Genomic DNA, 21859 nt, shown 5'->3' on the forward strand with positions numbered 1-21859 from the left:
CAGTGAGGCAAGTCTGAGGTCTTGAACTGAGGAACAATATCTGATTTCCAGAGTCTTAGAATGATGCTCTTAGCAATAATCATTCCATAAATAATAGTGCTTTGTACAGAGACATTATGGTCTAACAAATAAACAGAATATCCAAATAATGCCATCTCTGGATCAGGGTTAAGCACAAAACCATACATGTCTGAGAACCACTTAAATATGTTACACCAAAACTCGTAAAGTTTAGGGCATGTCCAAAAGAGATGGGTAAGAGAGCCCTCTGCAGATTTACACCCGTCACATGTAGGAGAAACGGTGGGGAAAATTCTATGTAATTTAGATTTTGAATAGTGCAATCTATGCATCACCTTAAATTGAATTAACTGATGCCTAGAGTTAATAGAACAAGAACGAACCCTGCTAAGGCTCTCCTCCCACACTTCAGCTCCAATCTCTTAAAGCATATTAAAAACACTACATAGACATATAAACAACAGTAAAAGCTGGATTTTCACCACAGGGGGACTCCAGATAATTCTGCTAGTTTTTAAGTGTTTAAGTTCACTATTGTTACTATGGCTTCATCTGCAGGAATGTGAGTCTCTCTCTGACTGTGTCTGACATGCATTTTTAATGTCTCTCTCTCCTCCCTCGCCGGATTCCAGCACTAGTGCAGGTGTCACATATACACCTGTTGCTAAGACACGTACGCCAGCTTCATGTTCCTACACACATCAGCAAGAGCGCTGTCGGAGTGTGTGTAGAAGATGAAGGCTGACAGCATCGGTGTCCACAGCCTCTCTCTGGACTCCCTCAGCCTGACCGAACATGAGGATCCACACGAGGTGATCCTGGAGGATGAAGCTGACGCTCCGGGTAAGACTGGAGACGCTGGAGAACTCAATCTGCTGCGCTCATGAAGCCTTCAGGCTTGTGTGCCGAGCTGAAATCCGATACCAAACAGGATGCCGATTTGTAATAGTACTTTAAGTAATTAAAATGCAGTAAAATTCAACAAAATGTGTTTATAATAATATATTTACTTTTCAGTATTTAAATTACCCATAAACATGTTATCATATTTCTAGTTGTAGCATAAATTAAAGGATTTCTGTCAGGACCACTATCGTCAAATACGACTGACAATTAGCATTTGGACTGGTGGTATGGTTCTGTTCTGGGCAAGAACTCCCTGCATGAATAAGAGCAGCAATAACCCTCCTCAGGGTAAACAGAACAGAACCAACATAAATTTATTGCACATATCATTAATTCAAGATTTTAATGTACAACATAATTTGAGAATTTAGTCAGATTCAAAGGGGAATCAGAATGCCGAATCCTGACTGGAGACAGGAGGAGCTGGGGAGGGAGGAGGGTAATTCGCTCCTGAGAAACGCGATCGCTGCTGATAATACTGAAGGAGCTTATACATGAATACAGTGATAGAGTCGTATTCCTATAGGTCGATGTGGATCAGCTGAGAGTCACTGATGAGAGCTTGACTAACGTGACCCGCCAGAACTGATGCTACGCTTGATTAGTTCACTTAAGAATTAAAATTTCCTGATAATTTACCCTCCCCCACGTCAAAGAAATTAATGTTTTTGAGGAAAACATTCCAGGATGTTCCTCCATATAGTGTCTTCAATGGGGTCCAACGGGTTGAAGGTCCAGATGTGAGTTTCAGTGCAGCTTCAAAGTCTCGACACGATCCAGCCGAGGAATAAGAGTCTCATCTAGACAAACCAGCGGACATTTTATAACAAAATAAACATTTATATACTTTATAACCACAAATGCTGGTCTTGCACTCTCGCTTTGATGTGACACACTTTACGTAATTAGGTTGAAAGGTCACGCGTGACGAAGGCAGAAGTACCGACCTAGTGTTTACAAAGCAAACGTGCAAAGACTAAGACAAACGCTATTTAAAAATAAATAAATAAATAAATAAAAAAAATAAAAAAAGGTAAAGCAATGATGTCAGATGATTTTGAAGTCGGAGGAGAAAATGAGATTGTGCGTTTTTGCTACATTTCCGAACCGAAACACGCGAGACCTTTCAACGCGATTGCGTAAAATAATTGATAAAAAGTTACAGTAAAGACATTTATAATGTTACAAAATATTCTATTTCAGACAAATGAAACAGAGCTTCCTATTCATCAAATAATACTGAAAACAAATTTTACACAACTGTTTTCAACTTTGATAATAATCATAAATGTTTCTTGATCATCAAATATATTCATATTAGAGTGATTTCTGCAGGATCATGTGACACTGAAGACTGGAGTAATGATGCTGAACATTCAGGAATAAATTACACTTCACTTTATATTCCCATAGAAAACAGCTGTTTTACATTGGAATAATAGTTCACAATATTATTATTATTATTATTATTATTATTTAATCAAATAAATGCAGCCTTGGTGAGCAGAAGAGACTTCTCTTAAAAACATAAAAAATATTACCGATCCAAAACTTTTGAACGGCAGTGTACTGTATATAAATAGACATTTATCAAGACATGATGAAGAAAAAATACAGTAATATTCTTAAACAGTGAATTTTACCCGGCCCTGTTTGCATCACTACTTCAGCAGCATCACATGACGATGATGACGATGATGACGATGAGAAAGCATGTGTGTGTTTGTACAGTATCAGATCTGAAGCCCGTCAGGCAGGATTTGTCCACTGAAGAGGTATACCTGCAGGCCTGTAAACTGGTGGGTGTCGTTCCAGTCAGATATTTCCTCAGGAACCTGGGCTGCGCCACCATTAACCTCAACCACCATGGACTCGGGCCCTTGGGAGGAAAAGCCCTCGCGATCGCCCTCGTGGTAAGGCAGATTTAGTTAGACTAAAGCTGATGTGGCGATGCTGACGTGAGCTCTCGCTCTCTGTGTGCGCAGACAGACATGCACACCACAACACTGGAGTTAGCAGACAACTTTCTGCTAGCCGAAGGGGCCAGATACTTCATGGAGATGCTGAGGGCCAATTTCACCATTCAGAACCTCGTAAGTCTGTCTCATCATCTCATTTACCTGTTGCAATACATTTGCCCACTAGAGGGAAGCAAAATGTTAACATGTGACATCTGGCATCTTGCAGGATCTCTCCGACAATCACCTTCAGTCCGCTGGAGCGGAGTGTGTTGCTAAAATGCTCTTGGAAAACATTTCCATTAAATCATTAAAACTTGCAGGTATTTCACGTATATGTGCATAATATGGAAGCCCATTTCTGTCTAATAAGAAAAAAATCGTGCTTTGGTAAATCTTATGACATAAAATGTCATAATTATGAGATGAAAGTCAAAATTATTAGATACAAATGTGAAATTCTGAGGTAAAAAGTCATAATTACGAGATTAAAAGTGAAACTGACATACTAATTCATAATTATGAGATAAACTCAATTATGACACAACAAGTCATAATTATGAGATAAAAAGTCAAAATTGATGAACTATGACTTGGAATGTCATAATTGAGTAGGTATCTCATAATTATGAATTAGTATATTAGTTTCACTTTTTATGTAATAATTATGACTTTTCATGTCAGAATTTTCACTCTCATAATTATGGCTTTTTATCTAACCATTATGATTTAATTATGATATGAAGTCAAAATTGACTAAGTCATAAATTATACATATTAAGTCATAATTATGAGTCAAAATTCATAAAAAGTCAATTATTAGATAAAAAGTGAAACTGACATACTAGTTCATAAGTATGAGATAAGAAGTCAATTATGAAGTCATATTTCTTAGATAAAAATTGAAATTTGTCATACTAAGTCATAGTTATATGGCAAGCCGTTTTAGTTTAAATTGTACCCAGCGTTACTCGTCGTAATTGCATTCTTACTAGTAACAATTCCAATTGGAGAGCTGTCTAATTCATTTGTTACTAGTAAGAATGCAATTCCAGAGCTCTTTAATACAATTTCAGAGCTCTGCAATTATACATATCTTTAATTCATTTTTTTACTAGTAAAAATTCAATTAGAGAGCTCTGCAATCGCATTCTTACTAGTAACAATTCAATTGTAGAGCTCCGTAATTAAAAATGATTGGAAGTCAATGGAGACATATGACTAGTAAAAATTCATTTGTAGAGCTCTCTAATTGGAATTGTTACTAGTAAGAATTGAATTAGAGAGCTCTCTAATTGTATTTTTACTAGTAATAATTGAATAAGAGAGCTCTCTAAATGTAATTGCTACTAGTAAGAATTGAATTAGAGAGCTCTCTAATTGTATTTTTACTAGTAATAATTGAATAAGAGAGCTCTCTAAATGTAATTGCTACTAGTAAGAATTGAATTGTAGAGCTCTCTAATTGAATTTTTACTAGTAACAATGCAATTACGACAAGTAACGCTGGGTACAATTTAAGCTAAAACGGCTTGCCATATAGTTATGAGATAGTCAAAATTGACATACTATATAAGTCATAATTTCAACTTTTATGTCATAATTGTGATTTACTAAAGCATGATTTTGTTACTTACAGTAAATGGGCTTCCATTGCACAGTAGCACATGCTCACACAGGGAACCTGATTCACACTGACACAGACCACAATGTTTGTGTTCACAGGGAATAAATTTGCTGAACATGATGCCAAATGGTTTGCAGATTCTTTTTCGGTAAGTATAAAAATGAATGGCAGCAAACAGAACAGAAAACAAATCCAGTTACCCTAGTCAAACAGTCATCTCTGTGGGTAAAGTGGAGGGAAAAAAACACTAGGTGTGGCTAAATCTCAATAATAATCCAGAGTCGTTTACACCGCGCTCTCTCTCGTCTCATATCTTGTATCTCGTTTTGCGTAAATCTATTTAATTATTCCTAGAATACAGCTGTGATCCGCACTCAAAACTCTTTTAGGCACTTTGTTTAATTAATCATTTTCAAATCTCAATAAGAAACAGTTACAAAGTTTGTGTGTTTTTCAACGAGTGGATCTCTGAGCTGAGTGAGTGAGTGGAGGCGGGGCTCATTTGCATATTCATAGAACCACGTATACTAAATGAGGCAAGGGTGTCGAGTTACATTCAAGATATTTTAAGGCATGAAGAAGAAAAAAAATGTCAAGGAAAAACGTTTAAATATGTCATTTTGGTGAGTTTTAAGGGATAAAATTATTCACTACAGGGGGACTTTAAGTTATGAAAACATTACTTCTAAAACTTCAAAATGTCCAGTGTTTTTTTTCTTTTTTTTTTCTTGGCCGTATACATTTTAAAGGAACACTCCATTTTATAATTTTGAAAACATTGTGGGGTCGTTACTTTTGAATATTCTCTGAACGTTCTGAAACAAGAAAGTAAAATTTAAACATTTCAGAAACAAAAATTTTCCATGAACAATGTATAAATGTTTTTGTGCTAACGTTTTGAGAACATTATTAAAGATGAGATAACTTTGAACGAACATTCTATTAATGCTACTGGAGGAACGTTTGTTAATAACTGTGACAGAACGTTAGCCAAAGTTCTCAAAATATTCCCTGGTTGGTTTTCATGACTATTGTAGAAAATCACTTTATAGAAAATTTTATGATATAAAATGTATTTTTTAAAGCACACATTACATTATATTACCAAAGCTAAAATGGTCAAATGAAACATTTTCCCTTTCTTAGTGTTTTCAGTTTAGCTTAGCATAGTGCAAACTGGTTTAAAAGACTCTCTTGATGATCCAGAACAAAGCATCATGATCGCATGTTGTGTTCTGATAGACACTGAGCACAGCACTGCTACTGGTGCACAATTACACTCTGCGCCTTTAAGAAGTAATGCATAAAAACAAAAGTTATATTGCAAGAAATTATGTTTAAACAAACTGAACTTTTGTTTTTGAGAATAGAAACATGTCATCTGTATCTTTTCAGAGCAACTACAGAGTCAAGGAGCTGGATCTGAGCCACAACCAGTTCTGCGGCCGGGGCGGCGAACACCTGGGTCAAATGATCGGTAGATAACACACGTGTGATGTGATAGAATTAAACGTACAATAGAATGAAAGAAAGCACAATGATTAAATGTCTGTTCATGCAGCAAATAATGACGGTTTAGAAGTTCTTGATCTGAGCTGGAATCATCTGCGAATGAAAGGAGCTGTAGCTTTCTGTGCTGGACTAAAGGTACGCCCACACACACACACACAGTATTCAGGGTCCTACGGGTGTACTATGGGTCACACCACACACTCATTGAATTTTGATGCATTCTCCTGTCTAGGGGTGTCGATATTGACAAATTCTGGGATTTTCTCGATAACGATTATTAGATGATATTTTGTTATTGTGTTGGATTAACTTGCAGGCTTTAGAGAATCGATCAATGGCCACAAGGATGCAAGTATAACCGTCAGAGGCTGGAAGGTCTGTGACGTAATCGACCCCGATATGGGACCAGGGCCGATGTGGGACGGGTAGTGGTAGTAATTTCCCAGTAGGCACATGACGTGGGACCTTAGTCATGGCGCAGAGAGTGCATCCTTGGATAAATGTCGTAATGTCGTGTTGCATGTTTGGCCACCAGTATTTGTGTTGGAGAATCGAGTAAGTCTTACTGATACCTGGGTGACCTGTCCCAACAGACGAATGGCCGGAGGAGATTAGAGAAGTGCGGAAGTCTTCGGGTACATAGATTTTTCTAAACGGTGTACGCACAGAACAGAGGGGCGGGGTGAGCAAAGCTCATTATCATTTAAAGACACATGCACTGAAACGGCGTGCTGAAAACAGAGCTGTTTTTGAGCAGGTGAAATTAGTGTTTTCTTACAATACTAATGAGAATTTTTAATTAAAGTATATTACAAACTTTTAATTTAGACCCTAAAGAATCATATTAGCTTGTACAAAAATGGCATTATATGACCCCTTTAAGGTCAGTGATTACTAACATTCTTTACAGTATAAAATTATGATTTTTTTTTTTTTTCGAAGGATTACATGCTTTTCAGTGTCACATTGTGCAAATCAAGAGATTTCCCTCTCATCAGGTCAACACGACTTTGAAGCACTTAGACCTCTCCTGGAACGGCTTTGGGAACGAGGGCGCTTTAGCTCTGGGTGAAGCTCTGAAGTTCAACAACACGCTGGTGCACCTGGACCTCAACAACAACCGCATCACTGATGAAGGAGCAGGCCTGCTGTGTAAAGGGCTGGAGGCTAACGATACGCTCAGAGTGCTGCAGGTGTGTGGGACGCGCCTTTACTCCACAATACTGATTACTGTGCCAGATTAGTTTGGATTCACCGTTTTAAACGCAATGCAATATGTTCATATGCAACAATTCATTCCATGAGCAATTACATTACACTTTTACACTTTCTTACTGTATTTTTGTGGTTTTCCAGTACAAAATCGAAACATTCTTAAATCAAGATACATTTACTTTTTGAAAAATGTGTCAAAATGAAGTGGAAAATATTTTTTCTTGTTTTAAGCAGAACTTGCTTAATTTTGATGATTTTCTTTTTTTTTCTTTTTTTTCAGAAAATAACACAATATCATTTTGCTTCTCTAGTAAATGTATCTTGATTTAAGAATGTTTAGACATTTTTACTGGAAAACTAGACAAAATACTGAGGAAGAAACACATTGTACTAAAACTACACATATTTTGAAGTGTCACCTGCTGTTATATACTGATAAATGTTTCCTTACAGCTGGCGTATAACTCTTTGACAGTAGAGGGGGCTCTCACTTTGATCAATGTAGTCAAGAACACACCGAAGACCGCCATTGAGGAGATCAACATATGTGTGAGTGCTGCTATAGGACTCTGATTTTAAGGGCCGAGCCAACAAAGTATACAGAAAAGTTTCTTATCCTACAAAATGTACTGAAATGTATTAACGTGAGCATAACCTGCATAGACCAATCAGTATGCAAAATAATGTATTTTTTTTAATAAACTTTATTTATTGTTCTGATGAGGCTAACACTTCAACAACTGTGAGGTTCAAAAAGGGAATCAACAGTACAGTGCATTTAATGCAAATAAATAATAATATAGATTTTTCTTCTCACAATTGCGAGTTATAAAGCCAGAATTGCGAGATATAAACTTGCAATTGTCAGAATTATGAAAAAATTATTCAGAATTACCTTTTTTATTTTTAATTCCCTGGTGGAGTTTCATAAATACAGGCTTCCATATTTTCCAAAAGAAATCTTGTCATTTTTGATAAATATGTCTTTTAATGTGATTTGTATTTGTGTAAAATTCTGTAAAGTTTAATTGACCTTTATGACCTTTGATATCACACACAGGAAGTGTTTTGTCCTTGTAATGTTACTTATTTTACTGTTCTAACAGTGGCTGGTTGCGTATATTTGAGCATATAGATGAGGACCACTGGTCAACTGAATATAACAGTAAAATACAGAATTGGAGTAAAATGTGTTTTCTTTGCACATGATGTGTGTGTTTGTTGTGCTGTAGAACGTGCTGGTGAACGAGAACTTCGTGCAGCTCTTAGAGTTGATCTGTCAGGAACATCCCAGTCTGGAGGTGCAGTATGGAGGCGTTGGAGGCTTTATCGCCAAAAAGCCCCGGAAACGCATTGACCCCATGAAAGTCATTCAGGTATACTCTCTACACTCATGAATTAAAACAGCTTAAACAGATAGTTCAACCAAAAATGAAAATTACCTAATGATTTACTCACCCTCAATTCATCCTAGGTGTATATGACATACGAGTTATATTAAAAAATGTCCTGGCTCTTCCAGGCTTTATAATGGCAGTGAATGGCCGTTTCTGTTTTGAAGTCCATAAAAGCACATTTATCCATGATAAAACTGCATCCATCCTTCATAAAAGTGCATCTATCCTACATAAAAGTGCATCTGTCCATCATAAAAGTGCATCTATCCATCATAAAAGTGCAATAATAATTAATAAAGGCCTTCTGAAGCCATGCGTTTGTGTACGAAAAATATCCACATTAAAAACTTTATCGACTAAAATAACTAGCTTGTGACAGACGGCCGTACGCAAGTCGACTTACGCCACAAGAGTAACACTGGACGACGTGTGACGTAGAGATGTAGGATTAGCGTAAGCTTTGACGCCTCTCGCGGTTCAAACAAACAGGGTTGAGCAACAAACTCAAGCTCTTCAGACATTTCTCTGTAAAAATTTTGGTTTTAGACTTCTAATTCGTGAATGGTGTTTTGTTTTGCTCTATCCTCTGCGCTTCCCCGTTCGTCATTATGTTGTGCGTCGGGTCAGAGGTTAGTCTTTCCCTGTAAATCAATGCGTTCGGCCGTCTGTCGGAAGCTAGTTATTTTAGTCTTTTTAAATATGGATATATTTCTTGCACGTCACTTCACACATCACACATCACTTCACTTCAGAAGGCCTTTATTAATTATTATTGCACTTTTATGATGGATAGATGCACTTTTATGATGGATAGATGCACTTTTATGATGGATAGATGCACTTTTATGATGGACAGATGCACTTTTATGAAGCATAGATGCACTTTTATGATGGGTAGATGCACTTTTATGATGGACAGATGCACTTTTATGAAGCATAGATGCACATTTATGATAGATAGATGCACTTTTATGATGGACAGATGCACTTTTATGATGGACAGATGCACTTTTATGATAGATACAGATGTGGCCTTTAAAAATGCGCGTCTCAGAGAGAAGAATGCTGCGAGCACTTCCGAAATTCTGCGGGATCGTGCAGAAGGGGGATTAGATGTTGGACGCAGGAAATAATAAAACCTGTAGATGGCAGTCGAGTTTCATGTGGCCATACTGAGTTGACGAAGTATGACGAATACAATGTTTTCTTTTGCCAGTTACATAAACAGTCACATATTCTTCATAAAAATCTGACTCAAACGCGCATCATTTGTCTTATTTTTTTTTCTGTGTACTTACAGTAGAAGAGACGTGATGTAGGCTATGATAACTGAGTCTTATAACACAATAATTTGCGAAGACCTTTGAAGAGACCGAGATCATTTGCGCATTATCATTATCTAATTTTACATTTAGTTCATTTTTGCATCTTAACGTTTTAAATAGTTTTAACATGGTTGTAATGCGCTTTTCTGCATTACTGTACAGTACTTTTTATATTATCATGTTTCCCTTATAGGCGTCGATTTCGGTGGGGACGGTGGGTATGCACCCACCAGATTTCGTCATGAGTCATTTTGTACCCACCACTTTTAACTTCAGTCCATAATAATTTGACTTTGGGTTCTATTGACCGTTTTCAGTGGTTATGAGGAGCTTAATTAATTTAACCTGAGATGTGCGTTATATCGCCTTTTGATCATTCTTTGTGTTGTCGATTTTTGACACAGTTTCATTATATGTTCATAATAATTTGATTCATAATTATGTCATTTTTTTCTAAAAGTAAAAAAAAACTAAAAGATTTTCTAAAAGCAATATTCTAAAGAGATACAAAGACAGTGTACGCCACCAGATTTCGTCATGAGTCATTTTGTACCCACTACTTTTAACTTCCGTTGACCGTTTTCAGTGGTTATGAGGAGCAATATGAGAGTTTTTTGTAATCATTGTCTGACACAACAAAAAAAAAATTATAATATTCATTTTATTTTAATTTTCGTGTTCGCATTTATGAGGGGAAAAAACAACGTGTCAGTTTACGGTTATGGACGTGAGCGCTCTAAAAGCGGCACTAAAAGACTGCTTTAAAACTTTCACAGAGACCTCAAACAGAACAGCTGCCTTTCTTTAAATTGAATTTCGTTTTGTATTAATTATATCTTAATTTTAATCAGTGTTTCGTGAACCATTTGCCTGGATTTAAGAAGTAAATAGCAGACAATCACGACATTGGAGGCCCCGGCGATATCTCATAAATGAACCGAAACTCAGCGTGTAATGAACATTCACATTTACAGTGTATTTAGACACATTTAGACGCATTCACAATCATTACTTTTACCGGTTCTTTGTGGCAAACTTTATGCGTGCGGTCGTGCGCAGTGCGGCTATATTACGTAAACACTCATGATCCATATAAGTAGGCTAATTAAATTAATATAAAGGGGCGATTTGTCCATGAATTACTTAAATGAACAACTAGCCTAGTATACTAGTCGACTAGAAAAAAAAAAAGAAAAAAAACCTTTTAGTCGAAAGCAGCCCTTATTCCACATATTTTCAAACCATGCAGGCAACATGACATCTGTGTTGAGCGAGCGACCGGAATGAATAGCGGAGCGGAATATTCAGATATGCGCTCTCCACTCACGAGCTCTGATCGGAACAAACCCGAACCTCACTGTCTGCTGAACTTGCAGAATCATCAAAATATAATATTTTCTAAAGAAGAATTTTAAAACTTTATTGGTGGTAGTTGAGAAGAATTCCTCTTTCCATATCTAAATCATTTCGAGTGCAATATAAATGTACATTACTGTTATTCTTATTATATAAGAATAATACGTATTTTTTTACAACATTTTTAACATAATAGAGAATATAAGTTTAGCGTGTTGTGTGTATTTCCTAATTATAAGCTTTTGGTGAAATTGCAACAAAACTAAAAGAGTAAAAGTGCATAAAAACATAAAAACATGGCGTCGTCTCAAGAAATATCTGCGTACACACGAAACCACTGAAACCGATTTTAAAACGATGTAGCCTAGTAGGCTATACATACCAGACCAGGCACTGTAATTCTGCCACAGTATACTAAAAACGTAGAAGACTTAAAGCATGCGCATAAACCTTGCGCGCTATACAACAATAATATTAGGCACAGTAGCTTCTTTTTTTCTTTTCTTTTTTTATCAAGAACTTTGTTGAACAATATGAACAACCATAAATGGTCTGGTACAAAATATGAGTCACGATATTCGATAGTTAACGGATGCATAAAGCTTGCCACAAAGAACTGGCAAAAGTAATCATGTGTCAAGTATAGCAAGGAGACATTTTAATTGTTTACTAATAATCTAGTGTTTTATGTGTCAGTCAAAGATGTTGACAATGCTGACTCGTCATCTTCGCAGATATTGTGAACGTGCCTATAGAGAGAAATGCACACTTACATAAGAGAGTTGTCTGTTTCTTTTCGTTTTGAATTGTTTTGTTTAAAAGTGGACATTTCAAGCTTTCTAGATACATTTCTGAGTTTCGGTTCATTTATGAGACGAGCTCAGTTCACGAGCAATGCAAGTTATATCGCGCCGGTGCCTCCATTTCCTGATTAAATAGTCTTAAATGCGTCTTCGTGGACAGAAACCAATATAATCTTCCTGATTTAATCACGTAAAACATAAGTCTAAACACAAGCACCACTCTTCTGAATGATGGTAACCACAAACCTCCAAGAGTTTGTAAACCAATTGTTTGTAAAACATATTTAATACTTACAAATTAAAAAAAAAAAAAAAAAAAAAAAAAAAAAATTGTTTTGCAGTGTATAGGCTAAATAAAACGACATTAAGAAAGTTATTTCCAAAATGTAATTAATTGCACAGTCTTTGTTTTAGCTGCTTGTTTTAGCTGCTAACAATTGCACAGAGTCAAGGAAGTAGGGGAGAGCGGGGTAAGTTGTCACACGGGTAAGTTGTCACACTGTTCATAAGTCCAACACTAGAGGCTCTATCTCAAAAATAAAATAGCCACTTTATGTGACTTCTTCTTCTATAGTCAACTTCCTGTTCACATGTGGTCAAGATCACTGTAATCTGAGGTTAGCACAATTTTCTTATTTTTCTGCTTAAAAAGTAAAAAAATTGCACTTTACATTTTATGCAATACAACTTTGTTAGATATGAATTTTTAAAATGATTATTTTGCACAAAATAGAGGAGACAGTAACGTGTCTTTTGATACTTTAGCTAAAGTGATATGTTGAGCTAAACTTGAGATTTAGCCAACATTAGCACACATGTAAGTATGGGGCAAGTTGTCTCAATGACTTTGGGGCAAGTCGTCACATGTGACAACTTGCCCCTGTACAAATAAACACATAGAACATGCTCAAAAAACATGATAAATTGTGATATTGTAATTTATTTCTAATTGCAAAAGGGTGTTTGAAGGAAGGAAGGAAAGTAAGGAATTAAGAAAGGAAACAAAGGAAGGAAGGAAGGAAGGAAGGAAGGAAGGAAGGAAGATGGTTCGAAATTACATTCCTGGGATTGTGGCAATTGCCTGTCCTCTGGCTCCAACCCCCTTAAACATTCAGGCTGGCTTTAGGGTGGCTGGGGTTCAACCTTATCACCAACTCTGCCAGGCCCCAGCCCCAACCCTGCCCTGCCCTGCCAGAATTGTGACTCTGGAGATCAGTCTGATTAGTCAGATACAGGGCATCTGTTTTGTTCAGAGGTTAAACATGTTAAGTTAAGCAAGTTATCTGCAGCATTCTATTCAGTTATCAGGATCTATGTGCAAGCCATAGAACGTTTGAGTTTAAAGTTCAAAGTAAAGTGGTCTTGCCACTTAATTGAAATGTGCATTATTTGGATTGAATCTTGGTTTTTCCAGATTCTCCAGGCACGGATGTTTATATTTCCAGTTCTGGTTTGAGTTTAAAAATTAAAATCAATATTCACAATTAAGTACTTGTGTTCTTACTTTTAGATAATCTAGTGTGACAACTTACCCACCCTAGTGTGACAACTTACCCGCCGATGGGGCAAATTGTCACAAGTGCACACTCGCTATTCAACAGTCTACAACTCCGTAATGAGATAAGATATGAAGATGTTATGAATACAAAATATGTGCCCAAGACTTCCTTCTTTCATTTGGTATGAGATTTATACCATTTTGATGTATAGTGCTCAGTAAATGTTAGACAGTGTGAAAAGTGTGACAACATACCCCGCTCTCCCCTATTTTTTTTTGTGTCAGACAATGGTTACAAAATTTTTCTCTCATATTGCTCCTCATAACCAAAACGGTCAACGGAAGTTAAAAGTAGTGGGTACAAAATGACTCATGACGAAATCTGGTGGGTACACGTACACTGTCTTTGTATCTCTTTAGAATATTGCTTTTAGAAAAACTTTTATTTTTTTTACTTTTAGAAAAAAATGACATAATTATGAATCAAATTATTATGAACAAGTAATGAAACTGTGTCAAAATTCGACAACACAAAGAATGATCCAAAAGCGATATAACGCACATCTCAGGTTAAATTAATTATAAAAAACAGGGAACATTTTGTAAAAGCAAAACTGAACAAAATGCATAATTAAAATAATTGTATTAGGCTATGTGTTACCGAATATTTAATACCACTTCCCCATAATGTTGTAATTATTTTTTTAAAACAACATCTGTCAAACTGTCAATCAGATACCTCTTATCTGGTCATTTTTATTTTATTTTAGAAGTCATAACTGTTGATCACCCTTTATATGGATTTTGTGAATATGAATATTTAGAATATTTACAAACTGTCGGCAAGACCTCAAGCTAACCCCGGACATTCTGAGACTAACGTGGAAAAATCTTAATGCTTAATGCATTAAGACAGTTTAATTAAAATATTTATTAATAATTTAATGGCAAATCAGATGCGCCCAACGTATGCTACGCGTTGTGCTGCGACATTACCTCACAAGAAATATCTGCCCAAGAACAATCACACAAGAAATATCTGCACGAATTAAGAATCTGGGTAAGTCGCATTATTTAAGCCTTGCATTATGTTAGGATGATTTTGTGTATATATATAAAAAAATACTGCTGGGTTTTTACAGGCAGAGCCACGTGCATTATGCTCACACTAAATTCTCTGTTGCGCTTAGTATAAATGCGCATTGCATGCACAATCATCTTAATAGTTGTACAAAAAAGTTATGCGCTGGCAAGAACGTCACTTTGCTGTTTTAATAAAAGCAATGTTAAATATTCTGCATGCACTCATCTCCTGGAAACCACAGCAATGACAAAGCATATAAAAATTCGTAAACGTTGTCCAATACCCCTTCTTGTCTTAATGAACCTTTTGCATTTACAAATATTTTCAAATGTCTGTATAATACAGTAGCCTACTGTAAATATTTGTGTCTATTACTATTTATAATTTATATTTTATTGTGGATGTTTTCTCACAATCATGACGTAATGTGAAGTAAAATAAAAAATCTAATGTAAAGTTGTTTTTTATGCGCCACCTGGTGGATATTCTGTGAAGCGAAACACATTGAGGGATTTTTTTAAGTAGGCCCCCCCGAAGCACTTGCAGAATTCTGCGAGACTCTACGAGACGAATTGCCGAATGCCGCGGGAGAAAACGCGCGTTTTTAAAGGCCAGATCTGTAGATGCACTTTTATGATGGACAGATGCACTTTTATGATGGATATATGCACTTTTATGATGGATAGATGCACTTTTATTATAGATAGATGCACTTTTATGATGGATAGATGCACTTATGATGGACAGATGCACTTTTATGAAGGATAGATGCACTTTTATGAAGGATAGATGCACTTTTATGATGGACAGATGCACTTTTATGATAGACAGATGCACTTTTATGATGGACAGATGCACTTTTATGATGGATAGATGCACTTTTATGAAGGATAGATGCACTTTTATGATAGATAGATGCACTTTTATGATGGACAGATGTACTTTTATGATGGACAGATGCACTTTTATGAAGGATAGATGCACTTTTATGATGGACAGATGTACTTTTATGATGGACAGATGCACTTTTATGAAGGATAGATGCACTTTTATGATGGATAGATGCACTTTTATGATGGACAGATGCACTTTTATGATGGACAGATGCACTTTTATGATGGACAGATGCACTTTTATGATGGACAGATGCACTTTTATGATGGACAGATGCACTTTTATGATGGATATATGCACTTTAATGATGGATAGATGCACTTTTATTATAGATAGATGCACTTTTATGATGGATAGATGCACTTATGATGGACAGATGCACTTTTATGAAGGATAGATGCACTTTTATGAAGGATAGATGCACTTTTATGATGGACAGATGCACTTTTATGATAGATAGATGCACTTTTATGATGGACAGATGCACTTTTATGATGGACAGATGCACTTTTATGACGGATAGATGCACTTTTATGAAGGATAGATGCACTTTTATGATGGACAGATGCACTTTTATGATGGACAGATGCACTTTTATGATGGACAGATGCACTTTTATGATGGACAGATGCACTTTTATGATGGACAGATGCACTTTTATGATGGATAGATGCACTTTTATGATGGATAGATGCACTTTTATTATAGATAGATGCACTTTTATGATGGATAGATGCACTTATGATGGACAGATGCACTTTTATGAAGGATAGATGCACTTTTATGAAGGATAGATGCACTTTTATGATGGACAGATGCACTTTTATGATAGATAGATGCACTTTTATGATGGACAGATGCACTTTTATGATGGATATATGCACTTTTATGATGGATAGATGCACTTTTATTATAGATAGATGCACTTTTATGATGGATAGATGCACTTATGATGGACAGATGCACTTTTATGAAGGATAGATGCACTTTTATGAAGGATAGATGCACTTTTATGATGGACAGATGCACTTTTATGATAGATAGATGCACTTTTATGATGGACAGATGCACTTTTATGATGGATATATGCACTTTTATGATGGATAGATGCACTTTTATGATGGATAGATGCACTTTTATGAAGGATAGATGCACTTTTATGATAGATAGATGCACTTTTATGATGGACAGATGCACTTTTATGATGGATAGATGCACTTTTATGATGGATAGATGCACTTTTATGATGGATAGATGCACTTTTATGATGGACAGATGCACTTTTATGAAGGATAGATGCACTTTTATGATGGACAGATGTACTTTTATGATGGACAGATGCACTTTTATGAAGGATAGATGCACTTTTATGATAGATAGATGCACTTTTATGATGGACAGATGCACTTTTATGACGGATAGATGCACTTTTATGAAGGATAGATGCACTTTTATGATGGACAGATGCACTTTTATGATGGATAGATGCACTTTTATGAAGGATAGATGCAATTTTATGATGGACAGATGCACTTTTATGATGATATATGCACTTTTATGATGGATAGATGCACTTTTATGATGGATAGATGCACTTTTATGATGGACAGATGCACTTTTATGAAGGATAGATGCACTTTTATGATGGATAGATGCACTTTTATGAAGGATAGATGCACTTTTATGATGGACAGATGCACTTTTATGAAGGATAGATGCACTTTTATGATAGATAGATGCACTTTTATGATGGACAGATGCACTTTTATGATGGACAGATGCACCAGATGCACTTTTATGATGGACAGATGCACTTTTATGATGGACAGATGCACTTTTATGATGGATAGATGCACTTTTATGATGGATAGATGCACTTTTATTATAGATAGATGCACTTTTATGATGGATAGATGCACTTATGATGGACAGATGCACTTTTATGAAGGATAGATGCACTTTTATGAAGGATAGATGCACTTTTATGATGGACAGATGCACTTTTATGATAGATAGATGCACTTTTATGATGGACAGATGCACTTTTATGATGGATATATGCACTTTTATGATGGATAGATGCACTTTTATTATAGATAGATGCACTTTTATGATGGATAGATGCACTTATGATGGACAGATGCACTTTTATGAAGGATAGATGCACTTTTATGAAGGATAGATGCACTTTTATGATGGACAGATGCACTTTTATGATAGATAGATGCACTTTTATGATGGACAGATGCACTTTTATGATGGATATATGCACTTTTATGATGGATAGATGCACTTTTATGATGGATAGATGCACTTTTATGAAGGATAGATGCACTTTTATGATAGATAGATGCACTTTTATGATGGACAGATGCACTTTTATGATGGATAGATGCACTTTTATGATGGATAGATGCACTTTTATGATGGATAGATGCACTTTTATGATGGACAGATGCACTTTTATGAAGGATAGATGCACTTTTATGATGGACAGATGTACTTTTATGATGGACAGATGCACTTTTATGAAGGATAGATGCACTTTTATGATAGATAGATGCACTTTTATGATGGACAGATGCACTTTTATGACGGATAGATGCACTTTTATGAAGGATAGATGCACTTTTATGATGGACAGATGCACTTTTATGATGGATAGATGCACTTTTATGAAGGATAGATGCAATTTTATGATGGACAGATGCACTTTTATGATGATATATGCACTTTTATGATGGATAGATGCACTTTTATGATGGATAGATGCACTTTTATGATGGACAGATGCACTTTTATGAAGGATAGATGCACTTTTATGATGGATAGATGCACTTTTATGAAGGATAGATGCACTTTTATGATGGACAGATGCACTTTTATGAAGGATAGATGCACTTTTATGATAGATAGATGCACTTTTATGATGGACAGATGCACTTTTATGATGGACAGATGCACTTTTATGATGGATAGATGCACTTTTATGATGGATAGATGCACTTTTATGATGGACAGATGCACTTTATGATGGACAGATACACTTTTATGAAGGATAGATGCACTTTTATGATAGATAGATGCACTTTTATGGACTTCAAAACAGAAACTGGCCATTCACTGCCATTATAAAGCTTGAACTCCGATTGTATTCGTCTGAAAGAAGAATGTCATATACACCTAGGATGATTTGAGGATGAGTAAATCATGAGGTAATTTTCATAAGTATAATTAGCAAATTGGCAAAATTTGGATTTTTGTATTTCTCAAGTCTGACGGTTTTGCTGAATTGTCTTTTCGAAGGATTACCTTGATCAGCGCAAGCTTCGTCTGTGGGACTTCTTCCGTAACATCGACAAGGATGGGACAATGCGCGTTCCTGTCGTAGACTTCAGAAAAGCCGTTCAGGTATTGATACTGTGTCTTTAAAAGTTCCATTTTTCTAAAATTATGAAGTCAAATCCATGAAGTTGCTCGATGAATGTCCAGAGTGAGCAGAGCTGCAATCTAGACAGCGACGAAGCTCGAATAAAAGAGAGTTTTTATTTGTTCATCATCACCCCAGCCAACAAAAATATGTTCTAAGAACGTTTTGCTACCATTCCCATTAAGATATTTCTGACATTAAGGGAACATTCCATGAAGGGAACATTCCATTTCATCATTTTGCAAACATTCCAGGAACGTTACTTTTGTTTCTGAACATTCCCAAACTAGTTACATAAAAAAAAATAAAAAAAAGTTAAACAAACATCCAACTAAAATGTTTCAGAAATAAATAAATGTTTTTGTGCTAAAATTATTAAAGACCAGATAACAAATGTTCTATTAACGTTAGTTCATAACTTTGAGAGAACCTTGCCCGAACTTTAGCCAGTGTTCTGGGAATGTTCTCTGTCATCTGGGACTGCACTATTATTCTGTAGAAAATAGTTTAAAAATGAGTAGATGAGTCCAAACGTCTGGTAGAGTAAAACTATGTAAGATAACCTAACCCTGAGCATCAACTGACATGTGTTGCTGTTTCTGGTCCCACCTCACAGCAATCCAGCATCCCACTGGAGAGATTCCAGATTGAGGAGTTGATTCAGAGACTGGACAGAGACCGAACAGGCATAGTGGACTACAGGTGGACTGCCTTTTACTGCTCTAACACAAACACTGAGATAATGTGGTCAATATTAAATGTTTATACATTTCTTAAGCGGTTATATATAGAATATGTAGGATTAAAAGGGGTTATTTGTCCTTTTCAACACTCTCTAAATTCATTTGCATCATAAAACAGTCTTATCAGTCTTAATGTGTCCTGTAACCGGACACCTGGCTCTGCCTGTGTGTTAGCTGCACTTTGGGAGTAGTTCAGATAACTCTATCCCATGGTTTGCTTTTTGGGTGAGGTATATTATGGATTATTTGTTAAATATAACAAATAATTGTGTGTCTGATATGTCTGTCGTATACTCGCATCCCATTCAGTTACATGGAGAGGGTGGGGTTTATGACCTTTAGACCTTTATTCAACCAGCAACCAGGAGGAGACTAAAATGTGGCACATTTGGTGTGAACAGGAAAACAGAAAAAAAAAAAAAAAAAAAAGCACAATAATCTGTCAAGTCCAAATTTTATATCATTCATCTAGCCTACGTCTAAACACGTGAATCCGATTCCCCAGTGTGTGATAGTGAGGGAAAGATGTTAGCGCATTCGCAAACGTAAGCACTTGTACAAAACTCAAAGCTTCTCTTGTTGAGGCGGATATTTTTAACCCATAATTACATTTCATTAAAAGTGTAAACTTATTCCCACCACTCTTTTCAAGGCCTTACCCATACTTCTCAACTGACCGACATTCAAACCGTTCAAAACTTGAGGGTCAATGTGGCGCTCACATTAAAAGCCAATGCAGTCTTCAGTTTGAGCGGGAGATTTATGTAAATACAGATATCAGATACAAGTCAAGTCGTAAGTTGAATGTTGGCATTGTCAAAAGATTGAATCTGTGCATTAAGCTTAGAATAAGCATAGAAATATAAGCCTGTTACACCATTTTCCATTCTCATTGCACTTTGCTGACCAAAAATACCTTCAAGTGCAATTATTATAGCTGAACTATTGCCTTACTACCCCACAGAGGCCTGGCAGATACTAGGAAACAGATGATGCGAGACCACCGGCGCCAACTGCGTAAAGTGGAGTCGCGGCAGAAGAAGGAGAAGCAGAAGAGCGACAGGATCCTCAAAACCTTCGAGAGCGCCGTAGAGGCCGTGACCCCTCGGAGCTCCATGATAATATCACCAGGAGCCGGCAAAGAGGACTCCAGCGGCCCCCAGCACTTCTCTGCCACGCCGCTCAGCTCCTGGCACCATATAATCATGTCCAACAGCAGCCGCTACTCCGTCAATAACATGAGCAGCGAGCATGTGCACCTTCCCATGATAGGGAACCCCTCGAGATCACCAGACATGCGCTCATATTCACAGCCGAATCTTTTCGCCAGCATCCCTAAACCATCGACCAGCAAACCCTCTTCTGCTCAAGGATTGCACTCCACGTCTAACCCAAGTGTGGCCAGCAGTAAACTCAGCCCCACCGCTGACCTGACCAGATCCAGGCCGGCGTTAAACCCTGAGCCGGCCAGCAAAGCAAAGGTTAAAGGGAAGAAAAAGAAGACCAAGAAAACAAAAGAAAAGATATAATGGCAAAAGGATATGGTGTCCATGCCTGTCAAGCGCCACAAAGAGAACATTTTCAGTGAATAACGACATTCAGAAAACTTGCAATGTAGCACATTGGACAATTTGTATGATATTTCTTGTCCTTTTTAACATTTAATCATTTAGCAGACGCTTTTATCCAAAGCGACTTACAAATGAGGAGTGCAATAGAAGCAGTTAAACTAACAATAGGACAACAATATGCAAGTGCTGTGACCCTTCCCAGTTTAGTCTAACGCAGTATACTGTATGTAATTTTGGTTTACCCTACAGTCTAAATACATCCCAGATAGCAAATTGATTTTGGGACCAATCTGGTTGATTTTTGGCTGTGAGTTTGGACCACATGGAAATATGGCCCAAGATTGGCCCAGAAGCTACTTCCAAAAAGTTAACCAGATTCATGCCGGAAGCAGACCAAAGCTCACCCACAACATCTTCTATGTCCCCAGGAATCAGCCATAACTGGCCCAAAACAGGGCCCGGATCCTCAAATGCCAGCCAGAAAAGCCCAAACTGCCACCCCTTTACCCCAGAACTCAC

General features: G+C 36.6%; 1 protein-coding gene across 1 annotated transcript; it reads left to right on the forward strand.

The window, feature by feature from the left end:
* Window positions 1–735: 735 nt before the first annotated feature.
* lrrc74a (leucine rich repeat containing 74A) lies at window positions 736–21298 on the forward strand (the record flags this gene model as incomplete). The annotated part of the gene is made up of 13 exons (XM_079853194.1): window positions 736–864; window positions 2659–2840; window positions 2913–3020; window positions 3115–3208; window positions 4611–4660; window positions 5908–5989; window positions 6074–6159; window positions 7023–7217; window positions 7693–7788; window positions 8472–8615; window positions 18903–19007; window positions 19643–19728; window positions 20734–21298. The coding sequence occupies exons 1-13, from the start codon at window positions 756–758 to the stop codon at window positions 21296–21298; spliced, it is 1902 nt and encodes a 633-aa protein (XP_079709320.1). The 5' UTR covers window positions 736–755.
* Window positions 21299–21859: the final 561 nt, after the last annotated feature.

Source organism: Squalius cephalus, assembly GCF_949319135.1.
Source record: "Squalius cephalus genome assembly, chromosome: 20".
Lineage (NCBI taxonomy): Eukaryota > Metazoa > Chordata > Actinopteri > Cypriniformes > Leuciscidae > Squalius > Squalius cephalus.